Below are 22,938 nucleotides of genomic sequence, written 5' to 3'. Positions count from 1 at the left end.
TTGTATACTTTGACAGCTTTTTTGGGACGCAGGTTCAAAACTCCCTCATCCTCCTAATGAAATGCTTGCTTTTTGAAAGCCCTCTACCTACGATTTCTGTTTTTCTTTTATTGGTGTGGAAGGCGTTTCCAAGCGCTCATGCCTCTTCCTGTTGTGAACTGACACTTATAATCACTAGCAAAGATTCCGCCTCCCATGCCTTTTTTAGCACGGCTGCAGACGCGCAGGCCACGCCCCTTGCTTATTTTGTCTACACAAAGGCTCCGAAGCCCCGCCCTTTTGACCAAATAAGTCCAGACTGTCCTTACACGGCGAACAATCGATGCGCGTCGCAGCCTTTTCCTTTCCTTATCCCGTTTAAATAGTACGGCGACTTCCGCCCTTGCCGTTAAAGCAGTGCGATCATGGCGGAGCGCGTTCAGCAGCCCCCAGCTAAACGGCTCTGCTGCCGACCCGGTTATAGTACGACGTGTAGACAGGGGCAGCGAGCCGGTGGAACAGTATGCGGCGGTTCTGGTTCTGGCCAAGGGGGATCCAGCAAAACCCAGAGCCCCGAGTCGCTCCTGGACATTGCAGCGCGGAAAGTAGCGGAAAAGTGGCCGTTCCAACGGGTCGAGGAGCGTTTCGAGCGCATCCCGGAGCCCGTACAGCGGCGGATCGTGTACTGGTCTTTCCCGAGGAGCGAACGGGAGATCTGCATGTATTCCTCGTTCAACACTGGCGGAGAGGAGAACGCGTCTAGCGGGGAGAACATAGACGAGACGCGGTTACCGTTCCGACGCGGCATCGCATTGCTGGAGAGCGGCTGTGTGGACAACGTATTGCAAGTCGGTGAGTGTGGATGTAAACCCACGGCTTGGAAAACATATAAACCTTGAGAATCCAGTCACCATCGCGCAGACACAGTCGAGAGAAAACGCTCGAATGTCGTTTAAATGAGGAACACGAGTCGAATGAAAGGCACTATTGAAATGTGTCGAACAAAGGGAGGAATACAGCGGGTTTAAATCTCTCGACAGGGTGCTGGTGATGTCGTTTCGTTTCGCACTTTTAGACACCGAGCACTCCGGTTTATCGATACATTCCGAGCGTAATGGGAAACGTTCAGAATAGATTGTAGCGCTTTTGTATCTGCGCGAGATAAGCAGCGCGGAAGTGGAGCTCGACGTCTGTAGCTCGATCCATTCAGCGTTTAAAGCACATTTTCGTGACTTTTTCGTTATTATTTCACCTAGGACTTGTTTTGTAGTTCGACTTTAGTCGGTGTGGCGACATATTAATCGTGTGTTTTTTCGTAAAGCGATTGAAATGTCACCTCTTCCGAGGCTTGTCTGGTGTGTTTATTTTTTCTGAAGTGTAAGCGTGAGGGGGGTTATTGGCGTAGTAAGTCGACCAACTGCTGGATGTAGAGCTGTCATGTCAACTAAAATAGCTGGAATGGACGCGAATAGCTATTTGTTGTTATTGCAAACAAGACCCTAACTCTTGTTTTTAGCAGCGAAAACACTGTTGGTTTTGTATTTAGTGGGTGCGCATATCAAATAGCCGTCAGGCATCCCTATTGAAATTGGCACTTTGTTCCCATTTTCATGTTCGTTTGTGTCTTTTCAGCTTTCCGTCACCCTTCAAAAGGAAGGGAAACAAAAGCGGCTTTTTATTTTCTTTCACTGCTTGTTAAATGGAAAAGATTTGGGAAAGGGGTGGGAGGAATGGCGATTTAAAGACGCAGCGCCTCGATTTCTTTTTAAATGTCCCCTAATGATATGCATACGTTCCGGCTGACCCTCGTGACGTCAGCGTGCGACTCAAAATTGTCAAAGTAGCTGCGAACGCGATATTCAGCTCTGGCATGTAGTGATTCACTCGCTTTGTCGTTTCACAACTTTATCCACCTTTGTTTTTAAAGTCCCCGCAATTGATTCAGAGGCTCTCCGCCCTTTGGAAACAATTCAAGATTTTAATCACATTAGTGCCTTTGCTTAATTCGAATTGTAATGCAATCAGCAGACGTAATTTTCTGTGTGACCATTCCCCTCCTCCTCTATGTCTGTAGCCCGCAAGAGAAGAGGTGCCTCAGCTGGGCTCTGTGCCCTCACCCTTCAGCCAAAATAGGTTTGTGCTTTCAGGAAAACGCACACACTGGCCCATGTGTGTCTTCCCTGCCCGGAGCCTCTCGAGCGGACTGGCTGTCTTGGAAGATCAAGGGCTCTTGCCCTTTTTCCAACAGGCTACGTGGAGCTCTCTGCTTTTGATTCTGCTTTTTCCCCTTTGTGTGCGCCTCATTCCGAGCTCCGGCGATGGGAAATGACAAGCCTGCTTGCACGGGGAGGGTTTCTTGGCTGATTGCATCCCAGTATGGAATGCTCTGCAAAAATAAAGCCAAGCGGCGATAAATAAAAGATGCAATCTTGCGGCGCAGGCAGGGCCGGGGGGGTTGCTTCCAGCAGACCCGGATTAGCCCCGATAGGTAGAGCTCACCGTGACGAACGAGCTGAGACTGAATTCAGGACAGGAATTTGTTTTCCTTTCTGTCATATACAGGGGGAGGGGATGAAATAAAGCTATATATTTCTCATAAATGTGGCCGTGGCGTCCCTCGGCTGGCCGTTGGCCACAATACTCTATATTTACATACCAAGGGCATCCGAGCAGCCCTCCTCTTTTAGCGCATGCAGGGAATGTTTATCGTGTTACAGGATGTGTAGATGGTACATGCAGCACTGATCTGGGTGGAAAGTGTGTGTGTGTGTGTGTGTTTTCATGAACAATTTGGCTGAAGCACACTGCGGGACTACTGCTGTGGAAACACAGGCGATGAAGCTCTGGTTTGCAATTGCGAACCCAGTAGAAGTTATGTATTTATTACCAGTGCTTATGTGTCTGTTGCTGTGACTTGCGTCATATTGATCACCCTGAGCCCAAAAGGTCATCGGGTTCAAGTTCAAGCCCCTTCTTTCCAGCCTTGTGTTGCGTTTCCATTTGTTATGATTAGTATGGTATATGTCAGTACTTTCAGTTGGTGTAATAACTTGACAGTTAAATCTCAAAGCGACCCAGTGATGTCATTTTCCATTATTATAGCCAAGTCAGGACGTTTTGCGGCGTGTTCTCGGAAATACTGGAGGTTTTTTGAAATTCTAGCATTGTAGATGTTAATGGCAGAACCATATGTGAGTCCCAGAGGTGTATTGATCAGATGAAGAAGACTGTGTCATAGCGGCGTAATGATATAACGGGACAGAATAAACTGATTTGTTTATTGATCTCGCGTCAGAGGATATGCACATTTCCATCAGCCTTATTAACCCAGAAAGGGTGTGTGTGTGTGTAAAGAATGAAGAATAGAGTGCTGCACATGCTGTAATGTGTGTTCCAGCTCACTGAGCCAGTGGAAAGAAAAGCCTTATGCCCGGGTTAACATTTCTGCCATTCATACACAGAAGTGCAAAATTTAAGATGTACAACTTAAATCTTGCATGAGGCTGTTGCTTTTGGGGCCTGTCAGAAGTGCCATGTGGAAGAGAGCGTTGCTGAGTGTATAACTGCATCAGAGCCTCTGGTTTGGTAGATTCGAGGTCAGTGTGCCTGTGTAATTGCTTTATGGTGCTTTATAAGATGCGTGACGTGTCTGTAAAACTGCTGATGCTTTTTCTACCTTTCAAACACACATTTGAGTTGTTTTGGAGAAAGAGACCAAGATTTTCCCCTTTTATTTTTCTCATTTTTACTCAGAAACTGCTAGTAAATGTCACAAATAATTACAAAGAAATAGAATTAAACATTTTTTTATTGGAAAACATACTATTTACAACATTATTATTATTATTTTTTTTTAAGTTTAGAAGAAATTGAGTGTTGAAATGTAAATTGATTGATGGCTAATGGGCTTAGCATGCTATAATACTACCATTCCTGCAGGATATAGCTAACTTGTGAATATACACATTTATTGTATGCATACAATAGTCAAAATACAATGTGGTCGGCTTGATATTCCACTGATGTAATGACAGTTGTGATTTTCCTTTACTTAATAAGACTGTGAAAATCAAGTCCGTGTTTACTCAGAATTGGATTTAAAATGCTAAATCAGTTTATTTCTAAGATGCTTAACTATTTAAAATGCATCCAACAATTTGAAAAGTAGGCTATACTATGAATAAAAAGTTCTGTTTCACATCATATGTTTTAAAAATAGGATTTCATAACAAGTAATCCAATGTTTCTTTACAGATGCAGATCATTTGCCACAAATGCTGCTGTATATTGTTTTATGTTCTGTGAGGTTTTTAAGATATTATTTTAGCTCAGCATTAAATCAGATCAGATGGTCTAGCCATAAATGCTACATTTTCCGCAGCAGCTTTGAGAAGTCAGATTGACAGTAAGCCTACAGATTTGCACCATGTATTGAAAGTTAGCGCTCCACCCACAATGCTCTTTGATGTAGTTGGTGGTGGAGGGCGTAAGCTCTGCTCTCTGCTGCGGGGTCTGCTATAATATTAGACTGTAGTTTCTTCACATGTCACATGCTTCAGTTAGAAGTCTACCAGAGCTTTATTACCAGTCATATAAAAACCCAGCGATTCATTCTTGTGGAATTCAGTCTGTTCTGGAGATTTGGAGAGCTACGTTGTGAAATATCACATCATAACGAACTGCATTTTGACTTCATTGTGAAGTTTAGCCATTCCAAACTACTGCTGTGACCCAAAGCACTCAGCAAAACTAGAAACCTGCAGTTGTCAGATGCAAGCTAATCTTCATATTTTGGATGCTAGGTTGAACTCAGACGTTAACATGCATGACAGACTTGGTTCTTTGTGTTCGACGAAGCAAAGATGGAGGATTGTTACTGAACGAGCTCCTGTGCTCATCCATTCTCCGGAGTAGTTTGTTCTTGTGAGTTGTAATGCACAATGATGTGATATGCATTTAAGTGATGTTGGTTAGAACAAAGTGGACTTGCTTGGCATCTACTTTTCACTTCCCAATGAAGATAGGAAGCTTTTATAGTACAAAAAAATATGCATTAGGCATGTAATCAATGCTTTGTGTTTTAGTGTTCTTGTGCTGTCATAGAGAATGATGGGAGATATAATTTAGCCTCGTAAACTGGTGAAAATTTTCTGGCAAGCTTGAAAAACAGTGTTAACAATATCAGTGAGCTTCTGATTTGAGGTGTTGTACGAGTTTGCAGTGCTTTATTTGATTTCAAAATGTTAAAATTATAATAATAAAAAAATCTATATCAATGACCTTGTGATTTGAGTATAAGGATCAATTTTCAGTGCTCGATGAACTTCCATGATTTGTTATCACGAGAATCAGAAATGAATAAATTAAATGTTGAAATGAGTAAATAAAGAAATTAATAAATTTGTAGCATTTTTATACAATTTTATTTACTTGTCAGTGAGCTGCTGATTGGATTTCTATGATTTGTAAAAAAAAAAATCCTATTTCTAAATTTTAAGAATTTAAATTGCTTTATTTAATTTAAAATGGGTGTCAAAATGTTCAAATTAAAATGCACAATGAAAAAATTCATGGTCAATATCAGCGAGCTTCTGATTTGATTTCTATGATGTCATAATAAGAATCAGAAATGTTTTATGAATCTATCGTTATTTGTTTTATTTAAAAAGTCAATTCATATTTAGATAGGACAGTAGGTCAACAGGAAGTGAAGTGGGTTAGAGAGAGGGGTCTGGGATCTGGGAAAGGTCCACGAGCCGGGACTTGAACTCGGGACAACATGTCTTTCATTCTTATTTTTGTTTTATAAGGTGAAACAGACTCTAATTTTTGGTGTGAAATCTGCATTCAGATTGTTATGAAGTTCTGAAATAAATGTAGACCTGTGACTTCACATACTGTGTGTTCATTTTGATGATTAATATGTGCAGATTTAACCATTTATTGAATCTTGGAATCTTTGATCTCTTACGGCTGCTTGAGATTGTAATTATTTTCCCCTGGTAAAGAGGGTTTTGCGACCATAGTAAAACACTGAAACGTGTGCGTCCCAAACTCCTCTGTGAGATGAATGAGGTGCATCCAGTAAGCAGTCGGCTGTTATTTTCTGTAGCATTTGACCTTGTTCTGGAGGATTGTAGTTTCTCGGAATGATAATATCTGCACGCACTTCAGTTTGAGAGCGGCATCATGGTCAAGTATCTGGAGAGGATCAAGGAGTTTGACCTCTCCACAGCATCACAGAACAACGACAGGCTGCCCTTATATCATCATTTAATATCCACCCTTCCTGTTCCTCCCGGTCTTATTTTATATCGTGAAGTAAGATGTTACTCAGTAGCCACTTGCGTATGCTTCTTAGACCATGACTGACTGGAATGTGCTCCACTTCCCAGCATCTACATACTTGAGCAGCATCCAGTGCCCTGGATGGGTGGAGTTTGGTCACAGGGCCCTGCCTGGGCCCTCTTTACATCAATAACATGGCTATCTGAGATCTCACACAGCCAAACATGGTTCCAACTGTTAGTTTTGAAATAGGTTTCAGAAATTAAAAGGTTTGCATTTCAACATTGTAAATGTTTGCATTTTTTTTCTCTGTATTTTTAATGCTGTTTGAAATAAAGTTCTAATTTTTTTAGTGTCATAGTGTAAAGTTTAGCATGCATTCATCCTTACTGTGTATGGGCTGAACAAACAGAGTGCTGCATGTCTTTGTTTTTGCCTTTGTTGTTCTGTTTAAAATGCATATACAGGCAACAATAAAGAACTATAAATAAATAATTTTAAATGTAAAATAATGTAATTGTTTTAATTTTTAATGTTAATTTTGCATTCATTCATGTGTGTAGTATCTTAATTCAAACAACATGAAATGATAGAAAACTTGTAATAAATAAAAATTGTCAGCATTTTCATTCTTAAGGTTAAGATATGTGATTAACAAATGAACACTTTTTTTCATTTATTAATTATTCATTTAGAATTCAGTTGGTTCAATGTTACCGTCATTTAATGGATTGGGTTTAATTTTTATTTTTATTTTGTAACATTTATATATATTTGTGGTATTTTTATTGTTAATTCATTTTTGGTTAACAAGTGAATTTATATAGTTTGAAATGTATAGAAATATAAAAAAAAATTGTAAAAGAGAAAATTCTTTATTAATAAATGTTATTGTGATATATTGCATTATACATATGATACATGCATCAGCAATGAACTATATTTTATTTATTTAGTTAGTTTATATGTTTACATCTGTTAATGCACGCTCTACAGTTTCAAATGCACATGTTCCATCTGTGCATATGGTGTTGTCGTATTAAGTTTGCCTGCCCAGTGAATACCTTTTGAATCTGATTCAGTTATTAGTAATCTGAGGGGTTAGCGTATGCTCTGCTCCTTCTGAAAGTCTCCAGATTCTCTATTAAGCTACAGGCGTTTGTAGACAGCATGGGATTTTTTTTTTTTTTTGGATTGTGCTCAGGCCTGAATGAAGACGACGCACCCTCATTGTTTCCCTTCATTGTCTGAATCAATACGTTCAGCTAAAGATAATGGCTAATCATTCAAATGCATGGCATAAGTGATGCGTTGTGTGTACTGAGAGAAGCTGTTGACGTGTTTTTCTTTGCATTCATTGGGTGTTTATCAGCATTGCTTTAAATGCAAATGGAATTCAATGCTGTTTGTACAGGATCAATTTTTCTTCAAGTGACCGTGATTCTGGAGCTGTATTGAGCTGAAGTAGAGAGTTCAAGCACATGAACCCGAGGCCGCGCTCAGCGATTTCAAAAGGTTATGCTTTAGTTGCTTTTGAGAAGCTTTGAATCTTTAACTAAGCTAGTGGTCTGAGAAAAGGTATTGTGAACTTTCAGATTTTTTGGCTAAGTCTAGAAATAGAGATTTATAGTAAACAGGATGAAAATTTGTTATGATTCATATCATTAAGTATTTTTTTTATTTTTTTGTCTTGAACATGGCACATTTCTATTTTTGACTTTGTGCAGAACGGAAAACCTAGTGCTTGCTGTAAGCTGCAGATGCATTATGCAATAAAAACATTTCTGACAGTAGTATGACACACTTGTCACATGACCTCACTTGGCACATGTGTTTAGTTGGCACTTGGCAACACAATACGGTTCAGTATGTTAATGCATTAGATATCATGAACTGACAATGAACACATTTTTATTTATTTACCTATTAACACATGGAACGAATTAGATGAATTGGGTGTCATGATCTAAAAATTAATAGTTTTCATTTTCAATTATTGTATTAATATTTGTGATCATTTTACATTGTTTATTCATGATTGTTCATAATGCATTACTATTCATTTCATGTTAGCTGTTGCATTAACTTACATTAACCATATTGTAATTCAGCATGTGACGTCAGATTCTTAACATGAGAATATTTAGTATTTATTTCATGTTTGTGTAAAAATATCTTCTCGGAATAATCAAGTTTTTTTTATTATACACCTCATCTGTAAATAAATTTGTTTTTGTTTTTGAAAGAATTCTCTTATGCTCAGTTTTTGCTGCTTTTTAATATTTTTGTGCATTTGTTTTCAGGATTCTTTTTAAAAATTAGTTAAATTATAAATGTCTTCAATCCCATTTTTCATAACCTTAATGCATCTTTGCTGAATAAAGCCCCTTTCACACTGCCATTCCGGCAAATACAGGGGTAAAGTGTTCCTGTAATTGTTCCCTGGTCGCTAGATTTTGCACTTTCACACTGCCAGTGATGACCCGGTATATGTGCGTGCTTTCACACACAACCCTTGAAGATCCCGTAACGACACGTGACATCAGCGCGTGACGTGTAATGTACGAGTCGACAACGCTTGGCACGTTATACTTTAATTGAAGCAAGCAAACGATCTCGGCGTCAGCGTGGAAAGTGAGGAACTAACTGATCTCTGCTTCATTACAGTTTGCACATATGTTTTCGAATGTTGATCTTCCTTCAAAACAGCCGGTAAAAGAGTCGCGCGATAACGCGCGTCATCACTTCGATACGGAATTAGATCTGGCTTTTGTTCACACAGCGCTCGTTCCGGATCGATTACCGCAATGTTACTATGTCCCCGACCCGGGTTCGATTCGGTAATCAATTCCGGGACGTGGTTGCTTTCACACAGAAGGCGACCAGGCAATGTTACGGGAATATTGCGGGTCCGACGTGCAGTGTGAAAGGGGCTTAAGTGTTAATAAATGATTTATTCTTACTTACCTAGGTTTTTCAGTGGTAGCTTATCACAGTTTCCATAAATATATAAAAATAGCAAAAACTGTTTTCATCTTAGATGATAGGAAATGTTTCTTATATATCAAATCAGCATATTCAAATGATTTTGGAAGGATCATGTGACACTGAAGACTGGAGTGAATTCAGTTTTGCATAACAGAAATAATTGCGATTTAAAATATATTCAAATGGAAAACTTAAAAAAAAAAAATTTTTATTCTAATATTTCAGAGTATTACTGCTTTTGCTGTATTTTGGATCAAATAAATGCAGCCTTGATGAACATAAGCCATATCCTGCAGAAACAGTAAGAGTAGCATGCACAGAAACGCACTTCCCCTTTAAGAGGCTTTCTGTACTAACCTTCAACATGCACTTGGGCAAGGAGCATGGGAAGTCTAAATATTATTAGCTCATTCTCTGGTTTGTTTCATAGGGAGGCGTTTGATGGAGGAACGAGCGTCTTTAATTGCTTTTAGGGCCGCAGCTGTATGGGTTTTTTTGTTAGTTAATATTTAGTTAATCTCTAGACTCCAGACCTGCGGGAGAGTTTTCCAGCACCTCTTCATCCATCTTGCGCTGATCTGTATCAGCACCATTAACCTTCACCGAGGGTGAGGAAGAGGGGGGTGAGGAGTCCAGTTTGTGGGGGCAGGGACACCGAGGACTCTCTCTGCTCTGTTTGTTTTCCATTACACGCCTCTACGCCCGGCCCTGTGCTCCTGGCCTGCGTTTGCAGCAGACATCAGGGCTCACCGCAGGTCCATACGGCACCGGGCCCTATAAAAAGGCTCAAACGTCGGGCCCAGTATTCCTGAATGCAGGGAATTGCCTCAAAAGCCAGATTGCTGGTTCTGTACCTAATCCAGGCTACAGTGAGTCACTGGCAGCGGACCTGGATTCGGACGGAAACCCCAAAGCGCGTTGACGCACAAACCGATTGAGTCGCGCAGTGGAACGGCCCGTCGGATCTCGCGACCTCTCGCGCTCCATATGTTGACTTATACGAGGGACAGCTAGCGGGTTGTTTGTCCCGAACCCTCTTCTTTTTCGATGAGGACTCGATCGGTCTTCATTATCTAGGCCGCAGCTGGGACCTGGAAACAGCACAGTGATGAATGAGACTTTTAAGCTCACATTAATAGCTAAGTATTGCTTATAAGGAGCTTTAGATTGGCGCTCGCTGCTTGATTGGTGCACCGTTCGCAGCTAATGTCTTTGTGTGTCTTTGAAGAGCGTTTCAAGTGCTTGTGCTGCTTTTAGAAAGATAAAGCCACCATTTTACGTGTTTTAGGTCGCTCAGAGATTGGTAAAGTGCTACAGGCTTTGAGAGACATTGCGAAAACAGTCGCTCTGCTCCATCATGTAATGTTATCACGTTTTGTCATCATTTACTCAGCCTCAAGCTCCAAAGATGACAAAACGCACATAAAAGTAGCTGATACATCTGATATCTGATACATGATACATGATGATTTTTTTCCCCTGAAGAACAGACCCAGTTCTGCTTCATCTGTTGCACATGTTTGTATTTATACCTGATGTTTGAGCAGAATTAAATTTTTATTAAATAATTTTATTCTACTCATTCAGATGAAAATATCATTAACGCTGCTTTTTAAATGTTTGGGGTCAGTAAGATTTAATTTTTAAAGAAATGTATTTTATTCGGCAAGGATGCATTAAATTGATCAAAGTGACAGTAAAAACATTTATAATGTAAATAAAGATTGCTATTTTCAACTCGCGCAGCTCGAATGTGTCAGTCCTCGTCATCATTGAATATGATTGAATTATTTGAACTAAAACTATTCTTTCTGGATTCTCTTGCATGCTTTTTGGTGCCTGGCAGTACTCATTTTTTATGGAAAAGAGCAGCTTTAACATTCTGCTAAATATCTCCTTTCTCAAAGGAAAGAAAAGAACACGTGTCTGAGGGGGAGTAGATAATCACGTGATTTTAATTTGTAGGTGAACTCTCTCTTTAAAGAGCTCAGCTGTAGAGGAGGATCCCGGCGCGGTACGTTTGATGGGGATACAGTGGGCTGTGTCCGAGGGGCTGTTATTTCCCTTTTCTCTTGTTTTTCTTCTCTTTGTCTAAGCGTGGTTAACCTGACCACGGAGCAGAGCTAGCAGCTGTGCTCCTGACGATCAGTTTCAAAAGCAAACCCGGGTCACCACTTATCCACCATTTCCTGCTGCAGCTCCCCCTTCTGGGACCCATGTGCTGGATAGACTTACACACACACACACACACCTCCGCCCCTGCCTTCCGTCTGCTCGCCGCCTCTAATGAGCTATGAAGAACAGGACGCCGAGAGTTTAACCTTCCCGTTCAAACGACTCGTCTGTAGGTAAACAAATCAAACGCAGGCTCCTTCAGGGGCCGCACATGCTCGCACAGGCCCTTCGTGCCCCGTGTGAATCGTTGTTGTTGATCCAATGCCTCGCCCATCTCGGTCTCACCCTTCAGCCGCCCCGTGGAGAAATGAGAACCAGAAGATCCTGAAGTCAAACAGGTTGAAATGTATGACGAAGCACAGGTCTGGTGGCGTGCCGCACGAGATGAACGTAGGCTATTTGGCGTGAGCGCTTGGCAGAAGTGTGTGTTGGGAGTCACAGCGGATTGAACGTGAATCACATTTGGGCTGGTTTACTTCCTTAATGCACGTTTCTGGTTTTATGAATGAATCATCAGTTATTCAGAAAAATGCCCTTGTTATTGTAATCTTTCCTTACTTTCCTTATTAGCGGTGTCAACAATCACTAATGTTTTCCATTCCCTCCCCTCTTGCCAGTTTTGTTTTAGAATAGGGCTGTGCAGAAAATCGAATGTGATGTTCATGCGCATCTCATCAGAAAAGATGCTCCTGTGATTAGAAGTATATCTCCAGCACGTGCGTTCAGATCAAGGTTGCCAGGTTTACACAACAATTCCTGTCCAGTTGCTTCTTAAAACTAGTCCAAAACTAGCCAAATCGCGCTTCCAGAAGGTTCCCCGATAAAAAAAAATTGCTAAAAATCACGTTACTTGTATTGGGGTCACTTTGACCCGCGGACATGAAAAACAATCACAGACTTGGCAACACCGGTTGGCATTTACTACACCGAGCTGTAACTCACTGACAATCTAAACAAAATCGATGTTAAAATCGCAGGCGATTCTTTGTCGATTTTGAAAGCGATTTTGTGTTAGTTGTCGGTAGACTACGGCTCTGTGTAGTAACTGCCGCTCCACCTGAACCAGTGTTGCCAAGTCTGCGGTTGTTTTTCATGTTCGTGGTTTGAAGCAACCCCAATACCAATAACGTGATATTTAGCCCCTAAAATGCTAATTTTACCAGGGCAACCCTTCCAAAAAATTTTTATTTTAACCCCGGGGAAGCAATTTTTATCAGGGAACCTCCTGGAAACGCGATTGGGATAGTTTTGGACTAGTTTTAAGAAGCAACTGGGCAGGAATTATGAAAACCTGGCAACCCTGATCTGAACGCACGTGCTGGAAATATATTTCTAATTACAGGAGCGTCTTTACTTATGAGAGGTGCATGAAAATCGCATTCGATTTTTTTGCGCAGCCCTATTTTAGAATTAATCATGTACTTTTGTAATTTTGTTTAATCTAGTTTTAACTTGAAGTGCATATATTTCACAAAATTCCTTCAAATAAAATTATTTTTTAGTCACTAAATGTTTTGTTTTACTTACTAACTTGTTGAATTGCTGAACTAAAATGAGTTGTGAGCCATGATTAATGTTAACTTTTTAGTGATTAGGGCTCAGTATCTGCTTTAAGGCTGTTTTTAAGGGTACACTGTCAACATATCAGATGAAATCGGGTCCGAGATGTGATGCAATGATGATTCTCTATGGCAGATGATGATGTTTTATTGTTTTGGTGTGTGTGTGTGTGTGGTGGCACTTTTTCCCATCAGGATTTGAAATGAGGCTGCAGCACTGCGGAGGCTCGATTTGAGCCAGAGTATGCAAACTATTGACAGGCCTTTATCATTTTTATTTACTGGAGTGAGGGAGGTAGGAGTGTGTCAATTTGCTGGCAAAGCCCAAAACTGTCCGAGATTTATGGGTGCATAAGACGAATGGATGGCCCCGACTTCCTCCGCGGAGTGCCTTCCGATGGCAAGATATGCCATAAATGACATATTTAGAGCTGTGAGAATTGGGCGGCATCCATTATTTTAGCGTGGGTATTTAAAATGTCTTGAAAACGGGGGGAAAGAGGATAGTTGTGAACTGTAATAATGATTGTAATTCCATCCGTGATCGGCGAGAAAAGCTACAAAGCGGAATAGGATTCAGAAATGGTGTGCGGCATGACAAATCGCCTGTGCCAAACCAAAAGGGTTAGCAGTCTGTAAATTACTCCCGGAGAAAGAAAACAAAAGCTTGGGTGCGTTTGGAAATGCATTTATTTTTAACGTCAGTTCACCAGCATGTAATCTGACTTACTCCTACATGATGGAATTTTGCTAAGTTGCTTGTAAAAGACACCGTGAGCCTTTGTTTAGTTTGTAGCCTCTTGCCTAACCTGAACGATTGGTCTTTGTGTTTGGGATGAAAGGTGAAGCCATCGGCACATTAAGTTGACGTTAAGTGAATGAATTGTTCGAGACGTGCCGCAAGATAAGCGAACAAGTCATTCTTTGTGTTTGACTCCGGTACAAGCCTGCTTTTGTGCCTCGTAAGAGTTCACAGTACCCCCATAAAACTAGCTAGTGAGTCAGTAACTGTTCAAACGTGGTTTGGAGTGGCTCATATCCTCTAAACGAGTTTTTCTGGATAAGGAATCATTTAACACCAGGCCAGAAGTCTTTAAGAACTCCCCAGTAAGCGTTTTCTCTCAGAAACACAAGTAATATGTTTAACGTTAAGGAAAATTGGTCTGCGGTTTTGCGACGGGCGGCCACACTGGCATGGCAGCCCTTTGCTGTAAGTCTGCTGTGACTTTGACACGCTTTTAAAAAGTTCTTGAACAGAGCACAGCTGTGCCGGCACTGATTGTTCTTACACACACACACACACACACACACACACACACACACACACACACACACTCTTGGCTGCCAGCAGGCGTGGGTGGCGTTTGCATTACTAAGGTTTTGGCATGTTTGTCTCTGACAAGGTTAAAGTAGGGCATTGTGTCACAGTGCCCTGCATCTGTGGAGAAGAAACAGCTGAAATGCTCACATAATTAACTTTTAGAGATTTTTTGCAAGCGTTTATGAAAGGCAAAGGGATGTTTTTTTTCCTCAAGCGTTGGGTCCTTGTTTGCTGCATTCATGTCTCGTCGAAGCTCACACATTCCCAGACTCAGAAATGTCTAATTTTCTATTGCTAAAGAGGATCTATGGGGCGGTTGTGTTGCTGATGGCAAAACTAGTTTTGTTTTGTTTCTATTAGCTTTGAGCTTAATCTGTTTAACCAGGGTTAAAACTTTGCGAGCAGATTCAGTCTTTTTTTTTTCAGGAAAACAGACTAAAATTTTATCTTGGACTTTTTGTTAAGTCGAGAATATGAACACTCACCCACATTGAAATACTTTGTAAAAAATACTCTTTTAAGCATTCTTTTTTTCATAAAAAATGTCTAAAAACAATATAAATTTATTTGAAGCGACACTGCATGAGATATTAAGACTTGTTTTCATGAAATTTTAGTGTATTTTGTCCTGCGACACTGTCAGAGTTTACACTTGTTTAATCTATGAAAATGTTTTAAAGTCTTATGAAGTAAATGTATCTTGTTTTAAAGATTTTAAGATGTTGGTTTTTTTTAAATAGAAAACTAGATCATTTTAATTTAATAATTTCAATAATGTTTAGTTGCTATAGCTGGAAAATAAGAAGAATACTATATAGCTACTTTTTTTGCAGTTTAGCATATCTAATATGCTACTTCCTGTTTAAGTAGGAAGTATATGAACACAAGAAAGATATAAATGGGCGATTTATGTATTCTCTTGCTAAATATTTAATTACAAACACCCCAGTTACATTAGCAAAATTGTGCTAAAAATTTGTTTGCAAAACTTTAACAGTGTTGGGACGTACCGTTCACACAGAAGTCACTTTCAAAACAAGCAGCTGTCTTTTGGTCAATGTGGTGAATTTGCATGGCGAAAGTTGTGGAAAACACTCAATTGTATAGATTTCTATAAATATGACTGGATTTTGAGAAATTTCAGCAAACATTCATAAATGTAATTGCAATTTAACAGTGGCTTTGATAACAAGACGTATTAATGAGTGGCAAAATTTTTGATTAAATGCAAATTAGAAACTTGTATTCCAAGATGTGAATGTTTTCTACTTGATGGCAAACTTGTAATTCTAATATCGGCCTGACAGCTGTTCACAGTGAAACACTTCATTACCGAATAGATGGCGGTCACCAGTCAGAACCGCAGCTGCGGACAGAAAACGTAAGCGGGCCGCTGACAAAACCCTGGGGTTCTCAAAAGGTTTCAGCTGTCTCCACAACGCACACAGAGAATAATGGATTTGTTTGTGTTGTGCTTTGAGTCACACACTGGACCCAATTTATATGTTCTGACAGTGCGCTTGCACTAAAACACAGATTGTGTTAACACACCTCTGCAGATCACCAATACTGATACGATCTGGGCGCAGCATGTCTTTGTTTGCTGTCGGTTTTCTGCGGCGTCCTTCTGGGAAGTGGCCGCATGTGCCTCCAGCTCTGATCACACACTGGGAATTAGGTCTGACACACACATGGCTGGTTGGCTCACTTGCGCTCACTCTCTCTCTCTCTCTCTCTCTCGATCTGAGGGAGGAGGTGTGGAGGGGCGGAACTTGGCAGCAGAATTCCTTCTTTGTGCTGCAGTTTTAGGCCTGGCTTTGTCTCGAATTTCATGTCAGTTGATGTCGCAGACCAAGGACATGTGTGCTCGTTAGCTTTAAAAATGAGCCATGTGGCTAAAATGAGCAGCGCCACAATACCCATCTCCTTAGCAGTGTTCCAGCGGGCACAATGAGGGCTTGGCGTGACAGCCTGTCGCCATGCCACTCTACCCAATGGCTCCAGCTGCATGCTGGTCTCGTTCCCGCTATGCGAGAGGGCATTTCCAGATGGAACGAGTCCACCTTCCACTTTCCCCTCAGACAGGAATGCGCCATCTCCCTGCTGGATCCGAGCTCAGGTTTTGGCCATTAACCTCTACAAACAAATGACAACTGTCTCTTTTTGATCAGCCCAAGTGGGAGCATATGTGGTGGGCTGCTCTTTCTTCTTCTACCAAACCAGAAGGATCGGACGTCGTTTATAACCTCCTTCCTTTGTCCATGAGCCGATGCTGCATGTGGTGCCAATTGAGAATCTTTTTCTGTCTTAATAACTCTTTCCAGTCAGCTTTAAACAAACTTCTTTGAAAAGATTCTGTTAACAGGAAATACAGCTGAGTAGCTGGAGGCCGCTAAACAGACTGTTGAATATGACTATCTTGACCGCCAAGGTGACGGATTCTTGTTCAAATTGGATTGGGGGTTTTTTTTCTGCCCATTTATGCAGCCAGCACACCTGTTGGAGTTAAGATGTCAAGGGTCATGCTGCTCTGTTTGTGCCCTGCCCCCAGTCTCTGAGCAGCAGCAAGTGTTCATTTGTGCAGGTGGAGCAGCACTGGCGGCTCTCAAATGGTGCAGGCCAGTTGACTTTAAAGTGACAGACTGTTGACAGGTTTTACTCCAACTGCACATTGCTAACAGATAGCTTTAATTAACATGCCTGCTCTTGGGCTTGTTTAATAGCATTGGCATTTTGTGAATTCCACCATTTTCCAATGTGTGTATGTGATTTATTTTTAAAAGTCCTTTGTGATGGGTCCCTCATTTTAATAATAATAATAATAATAATAATAATAATAATAATAATAATAATAAAAAACTAACACTAGCATCTGTATTCTTTTTGTATTCTATTTCTTTTCTTTTTACTATATTATTAGCAAAATAGAAGAAGGACTCTAACTCTAGCTTGCTCTATTCTTTTTCTATTCTGTCCATTTTTCTTTTGTTTATTAAAAAACCCTGCTGCATTTACTGCATTAAGCCGAGTCGAGACTTGTTACAGAACTTGTGTAACATTGCTCTTTTGTTGATTGAAAAGACTAAATGTAAATGCTAATAAATTATATTTATACATTTATATCATTTGTAAATTTAATTTATAAAATGATTTTTTTTTTTTTTTTTGAAGTCACTAATCCAAATTTCATCAATTGTTACAATAACACATTGGTTCAGACACTTTTTTTTAAATGTTTAAATGAATGGTTTAAATAAACTGACAGCTGTGTAGACAAAGTGTAAATATGTATATGTCAGTGTTGATCGATGTAATATTGACTTTAAACAACTTGATTCCAAACGGAGATCTATAGGCACAACTGTAAACATGAGCTCTTTCCAGCTAATATCACCATCAGCCAGTGTTTGCATTTGAAATATGTTTTCCTCCGAGTTTCTGATCTGTTATAGCTGCAGTTTCCATTCATATTTTCATTGTTAAAAAATGTATTTGACTTTTTACAGCATAAATTTTAAATTATAATTAAAAACTGACAACAGTTTTTTTTGCATCTATATTGCATCTTCTAAGACCTAAGTAAAAACAAAAAACAAGGAAATAAAACACACACACACACATATAAATTGTAAAGTCACTTAAATGTTTGCTAATGACGTTTGCTTTTTTTTCCAAAATGAAATAGAAATTAAGGCTGTTTTATCTTTTATTAAACAACAGCAAAATATGCTTTTATTTAGTATTTAGTTTTTTTCAGCTGATCTCTAGTGTGTGTCGTTTGAGGGTCTCCAGGAATCACTTTGACAAATGATGCTTTAGTTGATTTCAAGGAGAACATTGTGACTTCTGTCCTGGCACGCATGGCCTTTTTTCCGTTGTTATCTGAGATATTTTTATTTATTTATATAATGTTTCATTTCCTCTATGGTCCCACGCAAGGTTCAGGCGAGGCAGGCTGAATATTCATGCGATTCATGAGCGTGGAGGTTTTCTACTCTGATCTGTGCTGTGGTTGGCAAAGGTCTGAGGGCAGAAGGCATCCTTTTGACATTTCCCCTTTTAAAAGAATAATTTCAGAGGGTTATTTCTCTCTCCATCTCTCTCTCTCCGTATCTAACGCCGTTTCGTTTAGCCGTTTGCTCGTACTTGTGCTCCTCCCTTCATTGATTAACCCAAGTGTTTGTTTTTGTTCATGAACACCATACATCATGGTCACAATACAAATCTTATCCCATCTCTGAAAGCTGCATGCATGCTTAAAATCCAAGAATAATTGAGTAAACCAATCGGAAGGTGGAATGTAATGTTTCATGTCTGTTCCAAGTGCAGTGATGTTTGCTTGCCTTCGGATGAGATGAAGCTTGTGAAATGATAAAGCGTTGATGTGTCTGTGGGCCAAAGTGAAGCTCTCAGGACAGCTTTGCTTTAGGTGGCTCCTCTCATGTGTTATGGAGCTCTTTAGTCATTTCCCTTGCAGCTGGCTCTGAGAACAGCTGACTAAACCAGAGCCCAGGAGGCTTGTGGGAAGCCGTGGCCCGTCAGTAGGGGGAATGAAGGAGTTTTGGCCGCAGCATTTACTGCAGAAACAGCTGGAAGCTAGTGGTGTTCACATGTGTTCAGAGCCTCTGGTCTCATACAGGCCGAAGCCCTCCGGAGCATCTAAACGTCCCTTTGTTTAGTCCTCCAGTGACTGTATGTCATGACGGACTGGTAACTCTGTTTTCTGGCTGCTTCAACTTATTTTAAGACTCATTCATGACATGTATTGCCTTTAATTTCTAGGTGTTGTTTTTTTTTTTTTTTTGGTCCCTTGAAAGTTATAAAAGGGATATATAAATGTGATTTGATACGTGTGTGTGTGTGTGTACACGTACAGTACATGTCAAATCGCTCTTTTTTTTTTTTTCTATAGATCTATCTTCAAATAATAAATGCAAGTATATTTTTGTTTATTATTATTATTATTATTATTATTATTATTATAATATCTATACCTATTCATTATTCCAAAAATATATTATAAAATAATTTTAATTATTTATGTATAATAATTGTCGTAATAGAAATAAATATGTAAATATATAAATTATGAACACACTAGAATTATTATATATATATTTTTAATTTAATTTGTTCTACTTTTATTTATGTATTGTTGGCATGAGTTATACTGGATCTCAGTTATCAGTCATTTAAACATTAAATATCTAATGGTATCATTTGGATATCGCGTCAGTATTGTGGGTATTATGTCATAATTTCCCCCTGCATCTGAGCTCATGGTAGATACATTATCAGTAAAAAAATTGAGATTTTTGTGGTGGTTTTTCCCAAGTGACATGTATTGATTTTTATTTTAATATACATTGGCCAGAGTTCTGGAAGCTTTTTTTGTGTCTGCAAACAACTCAAGTGCTGATCAGGAAAAGTGTGGAGGTCAGGAAAGAAGATCCAGCCTCGCCAAACCCTCAAAAGGGTCTCGGGGAGACTAAAGATGGCCGACCAGGCCTGCTCTGTTAAATATGTTTTCATTTTAAGTAGCAGACAGACGCTGGGGCTTTGGTTTATAGCGGAACAAAGCTGAAAGCCATATGCCCGAGTCTGATCAATGGGGCCTCGCAGCACGTCCATGTGCCTATATTTAATTACCCATCCACCCCCACCTGATCATTACCACATGTTTGTCGCTTGCGTTTAGTTGTCAAAAACACGACGCCGCTCGGTCCGTGATGACAGTGTAGTCTGGGTGGCAAACTAAGCTGTCGTTTGCTTGTGCTCTTATTAATTTGTGTACTTGCGTGCGAAATGCAACCAGACGTTTTTGGGTTACAGATTGTAGTGCTCTTGAGAGAACCGTGTTCTTTAAAGCCTGTTGGAGGTTTGCTTTCATATTCAGTGAAATGGCTCTAATGCATCCCGCGCGCCTCTGTCCTCCCCCTTCACTTTATTATGCTCTCTCTATCTCTCTCGCTCTGCTTTTCAGTTGTCTCTCTTAGTCTCCGCTGATTCAAAAACTCAAGCACTACTTGTCAAGTCGCTCTCTAAGCTTGTGTCCTTGAGAATCAAACGGAGAGGAGAAAAAAAGCCTTTTGAAATTCAGCTGAGTGTCCGTTTCTCCCGGCTCTTTGGAGGCTTTGTCCCGCTCTCGGTGAGAACTTGGAGCCGAACGCGCTGTTTGTTGACATGCCCGAGTGTGTGTGTGTGCGTCCGGCTTTTTAGCCGTGAGCTGACCGTGATAGCATGGCACCGATGGCCCTGTCCTCCTGATAAGGCCTTGTTCTAGACGCTTCTGTGCCTGTTACCGCCTCTCGGCCCTCTTCCCCTGCTCCTATCGGACTGGAAGGAGATCCGGGCTCTCGGAGAAGCCGTTTTAGCCTTGTTTTTCCTCCCTTATCATCAAGAGAGAGTCTAAATATGAGCGTGGCAGGAAAACGGGCCTGACCCTGCGTGATCTGCAGCAGTGTTTCTCAACTGGTGGTTCAGACAGGGTCACGGACAGCACGGAAGAATCTACTGAATGCAAATAAAATGCATCTAGTTTGGTATAGTTTAGACAGATTCTTTTTTTTTAAGAATAAGTAACTGTATTACATATATGAAATATCAAATGCATTTAAATATATAAAGGTATTTGATTTATTTATATTTAAAAATATATTTATATTATTTTATATATTTAATAGTGCTTTCAAAAGATGAATTGTGATTAATCGCTTCCAAAATAAGTTTGTTTATATAATGTGTGTGTGTGTGTGTGTGTGTGTGTGTGTGTGTGTGTGTGTGTGTGTACTGTGTATATTAATGTTTATATAAATACATGCATGTATACATTTAAGAAAAATGTTACATTTATATATTTATATATTATGTAAATATTTTCAAAATATATGCTATATGTATGTGTCTTTATATATACGTAATATATGTGTGTGTACTGTGTAAATTTATTATGTAAACACAAACTTTTATTTTGGATGTGATTAATCGTGATTAATCATTTGACAGCACTAATATTTAAATATGAATATTAAAAGTATGAATTATATGTTTTTATGATATTTACATTTATTGCATATGATTATTTTATATTTATTTTATTATATTTACATACAATTTAAGTGTATGGAATCTAATTGTATTATTTATAATATTCATTATTAATGATAGTAAGTTTAAATATGTATATAAATTAAATGTTTTAATACATTTATATATCTAAAAATATTTGAATATATGAATGTGTGAATATATATATATATATACATTTTATTTATGTATAGTTTCTTAATATTTAAATACAGAAGTTAAATACATATTTAAATAAAATGTATGTATAATATTATTATAGTATATATTATAAATAATATTAATATACATTTACTTGCTGCACATTTCCTCTATTTAAATCATCTGATGCTCTTCAAGTTCATCTTTAAATGTCAACTACATTTAATCTTAAAATGTTAGAATCAAGATATATTAAATATAACTTTTCCATACATTATAAATATATATTCTTTCTTTCTTTATTATTATTATTTTTTGCTGTAATGCCTGAAAACATTTGTTTCATTTTAAAGTTTGTTTCATGTTTGTTTATTTACTTTTAAAATACTTTTAGAATTAAAAATTAAAAAAAAAAAAAAAAAAAACCAACAGTATTTATTTGAATGTTTAATTTAAGGACACCTTTGTTCACTTTTGTGTGTCTTGGGCAGAGTGTTGGGTCACAACTCCATGTCCATGTAAAGTTTTGATGCTCAACAGAGCGTAGTTTACCGTCCGGGTTTGGATCTGTTCCTAGATCTTCTCTCTTGCCTCCCTTCTGCGATGCTGGCCGTGTGAGCTTTCACCCCATTCCAGTCGTGACGTGCCTGCGTTTCTTTCTTAATTGAAAACACAGACCGAATGCATGTCGCCGTGGAGGAGGACGGTTTGCGCCGCGGCTCCCCTCTCTGCGCAGGAATTCTGGGAGTTAAAGGTGAGGGAAGTGAAAAGGCTGACTGCGCCGTGTGTGTGTTTGCATTGTTCCTGATCTGTGTGTCAAAGCGCCATGACAGTGAACTAGCCAGCTGTCCTGTCTGATTTACTGCTCTTAGCTGTTGCTGTTGGAAATGTACAGGACAAAGGGGAATTTTCATAGAGGCTAAAACCAATATCTGACCGGGCATTCACTCTCGCTCAGAATGCTTCCAATGCGCCACTAATTAGAGGAACTTTGTTTTGAGAGCAAGGGGGGATTGTTTAGGATGAGCGATGTGAACGTTTCGTGTCAGGAAAAGGTTCCAGCGGTATTTGAAGAGAACTAGCATTTTACATTTGCTGAAGAAAATGTGCATGCCAATGCAGAATTCACTGCCAGGATGCCAGGAGGCTGTGTGTGCTTGCCAGGACGTTGCTATGCAGTTGCTAGGGTGTTCTGGATGGTTACTAGGTGATGGTTTTCTGGCCCAAGTCTTTGTGATCCTTGAGTTTCTCCACCAGTTTACGTCTAGATCTTCATTAATATTAATGTTTATAGCTATAGCCATTGTTTGTTTGAATTTTCCTTTTTTTTTCTTTTGTTTTCTTTTGCCGTTTTATTATTTAAATAGTTTTATTTGAAAAAAAAATATCCATTTTATCTCT

At 39.4% G+C, this 22,938-nt stretch overlaps 1 protein-coding gene across 1 annotated transcript in view; it reads left to right on the top strand.

Annotated features, from left to right (window-relative positions):
• Positions 1-309: 309 nt before the first annotated feature.
• Positions 310-22,938, top strand: part of LOC127966223 (zinc finger SWIM domain-containing protein 6) — a 71,384-nt gene continuing 48,755 nt past the window's right edge. The window contains exon 1 of the mRNA XM_052567068.1: positions 310-831. Within this exon, the coding sequence (XP_052423028.1) occupies positions 405-831 (427 nt within the window). The 5' untranslated portion in view covers positions 310-404. The remainder of the gene's footprint in view (positions 832-22,938) is intronic.

This window comes from Carassius gibelio, chromosome B10, assembly GCF_023724105.1.
Source record: "Carassius gibelio isolate Cgi1373 ecotype wild population from Czech Republic chromosome B10, carGib1.2-hapl.c, whole genome shotgun sequence".
Lineage (NCBI taxonomy): Eukaryota > Metazoa > Chordata > Actinopteri > Cypriniformes > Cyprinidae > Carassius > Carassius gibelio.
This window is presented reverse-complemented; position numbering and strand designations above follow the sequence as displayed.